The following is a 10,351-nucleotide window of genomic DNA, read 5'->3' as shown; positions in this document are numbered from 1 at the left end:
GCTTTTTCAGACCGATGAGCTTTGTAAAAATCGACGCGTTTCAGAAAGGCGGGGCATAGAGGAGAAACAATAATGTGTTTTTTTTAACCTTAAACTGCATAAACACATTTCATTACACCAAATACACAAAATAATGTTCTTTTTAGCAACAGCATATGACCCCTTTAAGTAAAACTAAAAACATACAATATTGTTACTTGAAATAAATAAACATTAACTTAAAATAATACAAAAAAACTTTAAGATATTTTGCCAAGTCAACATTCCCCATTTTCATTTAATGTGGCTTGATAAACTAAAACAACTAAAAAAAAAAACGAAAAAAAAAACCCGATGAAAACACAAAAGAATTACTAAAACTTATACTAAAATGAAAATGTAAAAACAAAAAAAACTATAATAGTATCTCGATTAAACTAACACTGGTACCAGTAGGCAATGTTAACAAAAAATACATAATAAATAAACAATAAAAATGAAAAACTAAATTATTAAATAAACTCTAAAATTTGAAATATTATATTCTAAATAAGCAAACTACATCATGTCATGCATTGTCTTGTATATTGTTTATTTTGACCATGTAACGTCCATCAAATAGCAGCACAAGTCTAATGTCTGCATTCTGGTTCATGCTGGACATTATTATGATATCATCATTATTTCCTTAGGGAGCCTAGCTGGTTTTTTGATAACTATGCTTGAGTCATTTTGCAGTTAGGTAAATAAATAAAAGCTGACAAGAGACTGATGAGGTCTGATGTGTTATAATTACTGCTCCCCGTTTGATTTGTCACTGCAGTGCTTCTGTCCCTCTAGGTGTCCTCATACCTGACCCCCTTTACACGGTCTGGAGCCATCAGGCTGTCAGGGTTTGTACCATCAGCAGCACCCAACAGAGCACAGAATAACAGCAAAGCAAGACCATTTTGTGCCACGCCAACAGTATACTAGACCATTGTTTTCTGTTTTTGTCCCTAGCAAAAAGCACAAAAAGAGCATTATTGATTTTTATCCATCTTCACTAGGGTGTTAAAACTCAGTGACAAATGCTAAAAATGGTTACAAAACCACCTGCATAAAACAACCGTTCACAACCATTTATAAAACAGGGCAGATTTATTCACATATTAAAATAGGCGCGACATTTGCATGTGCAAATATTGTCACATACAGACAAAATATCAACAATAATGGCATTAAGAAATGCTGAAGAGACTATACTGATTGTGTGTAGGCAAAAGAGTGTCTCCACAGTACAGCACAATGGCTTACATAGGAACATGTGATCAACACACACACACCACCCAGAATCAGTTTGAATGCAATCATTTTCACTGAATTTAAAGTGCTTTTACAAACTATATGCATGTAGTGTGCAGTGATCGAAACTTATGAACCCACTTAACTGATATAAAACTAGTGTATCACTAGGCTCCAAATGTCTTCCAAACATCATACTATGGGAACTGAACTGCATTCTGCAGCAGATAATCTTGCTGTGTCAGGAAGAAGCCAATCTAATTTTAATCAAGACAATTGAAAACAAATTGTTAATGGAATTGAATTTAGCAAACTAAATTAAATTATTACTTGAGTGTAACAAATTCCTGAATTTAAATATCCAAAGTCATTTGACGTATATGGTAATGATTCCTGTGGTACAATCAAAACCTTTAATTCCTATTGGGATCGACACTAACCAGTGCACATACAGTTCGAACACTCAAAGTATATACAGTGGCAAATGGTAAAGTACTATCACCAAGAAAACCGAGAGAACAAGGGGTGAACATGATCATGTCCACATGATATTAACCCCCAAAATTTCAAGAGGAAAAAAACAATACAAAAGAAAGAAATTATATTTGGCTTAAATAAATCTAAATCTATTTCAAATCCATAAAGATTTTTTGCATTGTGACATTATTTACATGACAATTAAGTATATTTCCCCTAAATTCCCATTATTGTAATGCATCCCTTCATTGAGTTTTTTTCTCCCATTATTATCAAAGGTTTTATACTACAAATTACTGTAATTTGCTGATTAAAAAAAAAAACATTAATGGCAAGACAACAAAGACTACCATGGTGTTAAAATTAAGTATATATATATTAAGTATAATATATATAATAAATTCACATTAAAGTAATGACAATTTGGGAAGAAAATGTGCCTAACAGGAATTAAATTAATGTTACAATGCCAAAAATCCTAATGGTTCTCATACGCTTCATTTTCTCAACATGTCAACATGTCTTTGTAACACCAGTCTCTTGGACACCCACTAAGCCTCATCCTCGACTAAAAAGGATTTAGGCTTAGGAACTATCTCAGTCTTTGGATTCGTGCATTTCTGAAAACCCTGCAAAGGTGGGCACTTTTCAATGACACCGAGACATGTGGTATTCTAAGGTTAGTTGCCAAAAGGGGGATTTTCTTCTTGTGAAAGGAGTGTTTTCTTGTGAGCTGACGCCACATGATTCAGCAATCTCTCATTGATATTCTTCAGTGTGGACCCCTGTCTCAATATGCAGGCAGACAAACTCACAATGTGGCAATTTAGGAATGTCACTGTCAGAGGTGTCACAGGGTAAAGACTCACTGCACCTGAAAACGCTAACACACACAGACAATCACACACACACACACACACAAACTTACTATTACCGGTACCTCAGCCAACACTAGATGCTTTTGTTTTTTATCAAGCCTTCAAGGATAATAGAACGCCATCTTTTCACCATCGTCTGAAAAGCACACACTCCTGTAACGGACACACACAGAATGAAGTCCACACATAAAGTGCGTCGGGTGTCTTTAGGACTTCAGAGCCTCATCCTCGACTAAAAAGGATTTAGGCTTAGGAACTATCTCAGTCTTTGGATTCGTGCATTTCTGAAAACCCTGCAAAGGTGGGCACTTTTCAATGACACCGAGACATGTGGTATTCTAAGGTTAGTTGCCAAAAGGGGGATTTTCTTCTTGTGAAAGGAGTGTTTTCTTGTGAGCTGACGCCACATGATTCAGCAATCTCTCATTGATATTCTTCAGTGTGGACCCCTGTCTCAATATGCAGGCAGACAAACTCACAATGTGGCAATTTAGGAATGTCACTGTCAGAGGTGTCACAGGGTAAAGACTCACTGCACCTGAAAACGCTAACACACACAGACAATCACACACACACACACACACAAACTTACTATTACCGGTACCTCAGCCAACACTAGATGCTTTTGTTTTTTATCAAGCCTTCAAGGATAATAGAACGCCATCTTTTCACCATCGTCTGAAAAGCACACACTCCTGTAACGGACACACACAGAATGAAGTCCACACATAAAGTGCGTCGGGTGTCTTTAGGACTTCAGTCCCATGCGTGCCATCAGCTGCTCGTACACAGTCCAGGCCATGGCAGCCATGAGGGTTCTCCTCAGAGAACGAGGAACTGCTCCTCGAAAGAACCCGCTCAAGCCATGTTTCTAAAATCAGAGAGAAAAGAATTAAAATTCTGTAACATTCTGACAAAAATGTGACTTAAGAAACTGACACAGTATGAACTCCAAACATAAAGTACACCAAATGTGTTTAAAAACAGATTTTTAGAAATCAAAAGAAATTGTTGCGCTCTAAATTGACAAAAAGTTGCTTTTCTTTCAGGTGCATAGAGCCAAGGAAATACTTGAACAGAAAAGGTAGCTGGCCAAGGTAGAGTCCAATGAAGACTGAAGAGGTCTAGAAAAACATGATTTGTTTTATAAATTGCGTATAGCAAAGAATATAAATTGCCAAACTAATATGCAATTTATAAAATAAATTGTTTTCTAGACTTCTTCAGTCTTCATTGGACTCAGTGTGCGTCTAGCTACCTTTTCGGTTTATAAAACTGATTTTTTTTAGAAAATACAGAACAACATTCAGAATTCATTTAACTTCTGTAATGTGATAGTCAAGTTTGAAACAGAAATTTTAGACAAAAATGTTGGGTGGGACTTTTTATCTGTGAGCATCTGACTAGATAATGAAAAGTGGAAACATGAAAGGATATGATATTATGCGTTAATACTATCTTTCCAGTTACATCCACAGCAGTCACTCTATGTAGAGAAAATATTGTTTAAAAATTGTAGGGGTGTGAATTCACTGGTTTCACGATTTGATTTGATTAGGATTATCATGTCAACGATTCGATTCAATTCGATATCACAATGCATTGCATCCGCAATTTTCAATATGACTGCACATGGCTACATTTTCATCGAATTTTTATTAAATTATATAAGCAGGCTAACTTTTTTAAATAATTACAAATGGATAATTAATCAAAACAATTAAGAATCTAACCAACTAAATATAAAGTGATAAACAAAAAGTACTGTCAGTATCTGAGAGTGCTTTAAGTATCCGAAAGTTTACAGACAATCATAGTTATGGGTTTTTCTTTTTTCCTCAGCATTATTGCTGTTTGATTATTACTGATGACATCATAGACCGTGGCATCATAGACATTCACGTTGCATATCCTGTGCAATGAAGCCTGCCGCGATTGTCTCTAGTGCGCACACGTGTCATATGCTGGAAAAAACCAAGCTCAGAGTCAATTCTGAAATGTTCAGAATAGATTCATAATCGTTGAAGACAGAATCACGGTGCATTGGACAATCAATTTTTTCTCCCACCCCTAAAAAATTGAGCTAAGATTATGACAACAAATATTTTCTTTACAAATATCAAGAATCTGCACAAGGCTAGAAATGTTTATAAAGTAAGTAAATATGGTACACTACTGTTCAAAATATATTTTTAATGTTTTTAAAGTAAGTCATTTATGCTAATAAAGTCTACATTTATTTGATCAAACATACAGTAAAATCAGTAATATTGTGAAATATAATTTAAAATAACCGTTTTCTATTTGAATATATTTTTAAATGTAATTTATCCCTGTGATGCAAAGCTGAATTTTCAGCATCATTCTCCAGTCTTCAGCGTCATATGGTCCTTCAGAAATCATTCTAATATGCTGATTTGCTGCTTAAATAACATTTCTTATTATTATTAATGTTTAAAATTGTTTCAACAATTTTTGTGGACACTGTGATACACATTTTCAGGTTTCTTTGATGAATAAAATAATTTAAACACAAAATTAGAATTTTGTATTAAAACATTTTCAAAGCTCACTAAAGTTCAACAAATATGTTTTATCCCACGATGCTTACAGTATAAACATGGCGTACAGCATCGCTGGTCTTGGGATACAACGCTGGGCTCACTTGCATGTGGGTTTTGATCACGTCTGCTGGCTGAGTGGCTAGAGAGGCCAAAATACCAGCCACCACACCACAGCCAAAATTAACCAGTGGGACAAAGGAGGATGAGCTGATCTCTGAGCGAGTGAAAGAGAGCAGACATTATTAAACAATGCCATATCCTCAGATTACATCACAATTATGGCTGATCAGAAGCTCACCCTGTGGCAAAGCCTTTTTGGCCTGGCTGTAGAACATGACATAGATGCCAGAGAACGGGGCGTCTCGGAGTAAAGTCGCTGTGAGCCCGGAGTAAAGAGCCCTGGGACCTTCGTTCTGACACATACTTCTAAGAGCACCAGCTACACTTATGTAATTGTACCGCCCACTCTGAAATAAAACACGCAAAACAGTGAATAAACACACAGATACAGCAGAAAACATGCATTTTCAATGTGCATACAGTGTCAGAGCTGAGTAATAATACTCACTTCAAAACGAGTCTTAATGACTGTGATGGGCAGCATGGCCACACCTGCCACACAACGAGCCCCCGCCCCAAGCAACACCGCCTCCCCAGCATTCGGAGACCTATCCTGGAAGAAGTGCTGCTTCAGCGAGTAAAATGTGCTGAAGTAGATCCCTACACCAGGGATACAGCGCATGAACGACTGTAGGGGACAAAGAGAGATAAACAGTGAGACGGATGAACAGTGAAACTATTTGATATAAAAAAAGAAAAAAAAACAGTGATGCACTGAAATTTTGTCAACCAGTTCAGTTCAAGCGGCAGCATGGAGATGTACTACTAGTTACTACTAGTTGTAGCACAAAATAAACATGAATGAACATCAGAAGGTATTTTGAAACAAACATCTTACTGAAATACGTCTTGTCTCATGTAACTGTTGAACCAATGTTTCAACCAAGAAAACAGCTTGTAAAAAATATGTCAGGCAATGCTACATTTACCTCAGGAATGTAATTCAATGTCCATAAACTTGAGTCAACTAAAAAAAAACAATTCTATAGAGAAGCATTTTGCTAAATATATGCACTATATTGCATATTCATTATATTTTTACTTAACCGGTTGTCATCATTATGTAACATATGTTTGAATAAATCTGCCTTGAAAACGTTTTTATTACAGTCACCCTTAAAATGTTTATTTTTAAACATCAAAATTTTTTTTTAAGTTGACAAAAACTGCCTTATGTGCAATTTAAATGTTTGCCCAACTCAGTTTTTATATGAGTTATTAAATAAATTTGACCAATTAATTGATTATTAATTAACATTCATTTTTTATTTCAGTTTTCAGCCAAGTGCATCCTGACTTTTCAGTTTCAGCCCAGAATTTTCATTTCGGTGCATCACCAATAAAAACAAAACAGGTGTCAAAAAAGTGTACTTTTAATCTATACAATATGTAATAATATTCCTCACAGGACTCATTTTTGTTCGTACCACATTAAATATGTGGTCTACAGTTGCAATTAAATGAAGAATTGAAAGTATGTCTGAGATCACAACACTGATGCAGTTGTGAGATCAAACAGTGAGAGAGGACCAAAGGAAATGGACACATCAGCCAACACACTTGACTCACCGGTGAAACCCCCTTCCACAGGCCAAGCAGCTTCTCTGTGCGGATCACGTTGAAAAAGACTGTAATCATCCCCACTTTAGGAGCACTGAGAGACAAAGACAGAAATAGAAAAGGTCATGACGGACACGGACAGAGAGATAAAGAAGGGTGAAGGAGACAAAAAATCTTTGAGTTTAGATGGCATGCTGAGCATGAGGACACATAATTTGACATGGGTAACACGTTATTCTCTGCGAAGCTGAGAGAGGCAGACAGTTTAATAACTGAGCACTCCCACACAGCATACAGAGAGGACGCGGTTATATAAACACAGGCACATACACTCAACACGCATCTCATTTTTATTTGACAGTATAGTTTTTTCCTAAACATAGCACATACCGAACCATACCGAAACCGTGACTCTAAAACGTGATACAAACCGAACCGTGAGTAAGTTGAACCGTTCCACCCCTAGCATCCATCCATCATAAAAAAGTGTAAGCTCCGGTGAGAAGTGATGAATGCAGAAGCGCAGAGGAGAGAGCAAAGTATAAAACGAGGATTTGTAAATAAAAAAGTCGGGAGGATTTTGATATAAGCCAAGAGGACACTGATTTTCCTTTGCTAAACAAAGAAACTTTGCCTCCTTTGCTCCTGTAAACAAAACAATGGTTCTCATAAAGCTTGGAAGAGCCAGGACATTTTTTAATATAACTCCGATTGTATTTGTCTGAAATAAGAAAGTCAGATACTGTACACCTAGGATGGTTTGAGGGTATAAGTAAATCATGGGGTAATTTTAATTTTTGGGTGAACTATCCCTTTAATGTTAGTCTACAGAATTTGTATCGGTTTTATCATCCACTGACAAAAATCCCAACTACATTTGTTCAAATCACTAACTTTAAGCATGCTGTAACAAACACCACTAACTATTAGCAATCGGTACTGGGCAAAACTGGGATATAATGTTGCTTCCCTTGAAAGGATTAAAGTTGTTTTAAATCTATGACACGCTAAATTAGCAGTTTGCCAGAAGAACAACAGAAATGATTATGTATATTAACTATGCAAGACATGTTTATTATCTGTCAGTCAAGTCCAACTAAGACTTGACATCTAATACCAGACAAAGATCAGGGCAGAAGGACAGCAGCCTAACGGCAGGCTCATGTCTAGACATGGTCAGTGAAGGTCACAGCAGGCATGTCGGTTGGTGGCGTCTTACCCTGGGTGCATGTTGTTCTGCAGGGTCTGCAGTCTGGTCTTCACCAGATCCAACGGCTGGAACAGCAGAGTGGAGCAGGTGCCGCTGAGAGAGCCGCACATGAAGGCCTTCAGGGCAGGATGAGCCTGAGAGAACAAACCCAGAAAGACAGAATTTGAGAAAACAAGGACTGAAGGAGAAGACAAAGGTTAAAGTTAGAAAAGAGTATGAATGGATGGATATAAAATGTGGGGTGAGAGCAGAGGAAAAATCAAATAATTGTCGGATGACAATTGGAATGGAACAGAAAGATCAGATGATGAAACTACAGTTTAAGAGAATACAATTAAGGCAGCGCTTTAAAGGGGCCATATTCAACATTTTATTTTCCTCAAGACCACTTATAATTTTAGTCCAAATTTGTTGCACCAAAAACAATCATAGTTTAGATTTATGACCATCTTTCACCCCCTCTCTGACCCTTGGAATAAAACAGGTTGTTTTTGCTACTGTTCATTTAAAGATGAAATGTGTAATTCCTGAAACAGTAGGGCTGGGTATCAATACAGATTTACAGATTTGATTCTCATTTACAAGCTCGATCCAGTTCATTTGAGTATATTCCAACTGTGCATTTTTTGCTCACATATGAAAGAAATCTCTCATCGAATCCTGTAAATTATACAAGACTAATTCAAACAGCGACTTTATAGACATCTACTGTATATGTTAAACCTGTCTAATGAATGACTAACCTCCACAATTTACAATGTTGTACTACCCTGTTCTCATGAATATTATATTTTTGTTTTGTTTTTTTTACTCACTGCTGTATGGCTGATTGTATGTCTACATCTTTCTTTGTTTAGATAATAAAGAAGTAAAACATTTTATGAAAACCTTAAGGGCCTTCAATACAAAACACCATGTGTGCCACACACGACCTGAAAAGTGAAGCTAAAACATTTTGATCGCCATCTGGTGGCTGGCTGCAGTCATAAACCCCACCCTCTTCATGTAAATGAATGGGATATGAGCCAAACTAAATAAACAAATTACACTTCAAATAAATTTTTCCCAAAGATGGTTTCCATCATTTTAGGTAGTTCTTGTCAAGCTAACGTATGTTCAAGCGTTCGTTTTTCAAATAAGTTTGGTTTTAGTTAGTTATTTGCTATAAAAACTGGGTGTGGTGTCATGATTGTGAACTTGCGATTGGGTCTGTGGGAGTTTGATACCATGGCTCCACCTCACAATCACTACTGTGCAGCCTCAGGCTCTAAATGACGTCATTTTTGCAGGATGACAGCAGCCATACGGAGATGTTTTGGCTTCACTTTTCAATAGTGGAAGGATTATTCGTCAACGATATTGCATTATACATTTAATTATAGTCATCGTCACATGACCAGCATTTTCGTCTCGTCTCGTTTTCGTCACTTAATAAAGGTTCGTTGACGACGATATTTAGTCATAATTTTCGTTGACGAAAGCAACACTAGTGGAGACTAATCGTCCATCTTTTTTTACAGTCTATGTAAAACACCAAAATAAAAGTTTGGTTTAACTTGAATATATGACCAAAAAATGCAATATTGTGTTGTAGAGGGATTTTTATAACAATTAAAAACAAATGGTTCATTTTTTTTTATTCAACTGATTAGACAAGCTTTCTGATTACTAAAATGTAATTAATCCTTTACAACAAAATCAGGGGGGGAAAAACTGAATTTTGTAAAGTAGAATAAATATAAAACAAAATGAAACACATTGAATAAAATAAAACAGAATTGTAAAAAATTTTAAATACACTTCATATGGTTGAAACATGGGCATTCATATGCTAATGTCCTCAAGGAGGCCGTGATGTCAAAACCATGATGATTCCTGCAAATGAACAACATATTTTTGCAGCTTGTTTTTCATTAAAGGGGTCATATGATGCGATTTCAATTTTTCCTTTCTCTTTGGAGTGTTACAAGCTCTTGGTGCATAAAGAAGATCTGTAAAGTTGCAAAGACGAAAGTCTCAAATCCAAAGAGATATTCTTTATAAAAGTTAAGAGTCAACCACGCCTACCTAAAACGGCTCATTCTAACACGCCCCCACATATCTACCTCACTATGTGGGAAGATTTGCATAACGCCGCCCAAATGTTCACGCAAAGAAAGAAGGCGTAACTTTTAGTTTCGCTGTAGTATTGTTGCCGCCGCCGCCATGTTGTGGACACGCTGTGTGTTTCGTTGTAAAAGCGAAACTACTTTGTTTGGTCTTCCAAAAGAGGACAACTT

The 10,351-nt window shown here is 36.4% G+C and overlaps 1 protein-coding gene across 3 annotated transcripts in view; it reads right to left on the bottom strand.

The window, feature by feature from the left end:
- Nucleotides 1-2,846: 2,846 nt before the first annotated feature.
- Nucleotides 2,847-10,351, bottom strand: part of LOC107713108 (solute carrier family 25 member 38-B) — a 12,350-nt gene continuing 4,845 nt past the window's right edge. For all 3 annotated transcript variants that reach the window (XM_016518541.1, XM_016518540.1, XM_016518539.1), the window contains 6 exons: nucleotides 8,082-8,206; nucleotides 6,872-6,956; nucleotides 5,751-5,930; nucleotides 5,481-5,649; nucleotides 5,230-5,396; nucleotides 2,847-3,489 (listed from right to left, as the gene is read on the bottom strand). In XM_016518541.1, coding sequence (XP_016374027.1) covers nucleotides 3,367-3,489; nucleotides 5,230-5,396; nucleotides 5,481-5,649; nucleotides 5,751-5,930; nucleotides 6,872-6,956; nucleotides 8,082-8,206 — 849 coding nt within the window. In that variant the 3' untranslated portion in view covers nucleotides 2,847-3,366. The remainder of the gene's footprint in view (nucleotides 3,490-5,229; nucleotides 5,397-5,480; nucleotides 5,650-5,750; nucleotides 5,931-6,871; nucleotides 6,957-8,081; nucleotides 8,207-10,351) is intronic.

The sequence above is a fragment of the Sinocyclocheilus rhinocerous genome, unplaced genomic scaffold (genome assembly GCF_001515625.1).
Source record: "Sinocyclocheilus rhinocerous isolate Xijiao unplaced genomic scaffold, SAMN03320098_v1.1 scaffold1982, whole genome shotgun sequence".
In the NCBI taxonomy this organism is placed as follows: domain Eukaryota; kingdom Metazoa; phylum Chordata; class Actinopteri; order Cypriniformes; family Cyprinidae; genus Sinocyclocheilus; species Sinocyclocheilus rhinocerous.
Note: the sequence above shows the minus strand (reverse complement) of the source record. Positions and strands in the feature narration are given on the sequence as shown.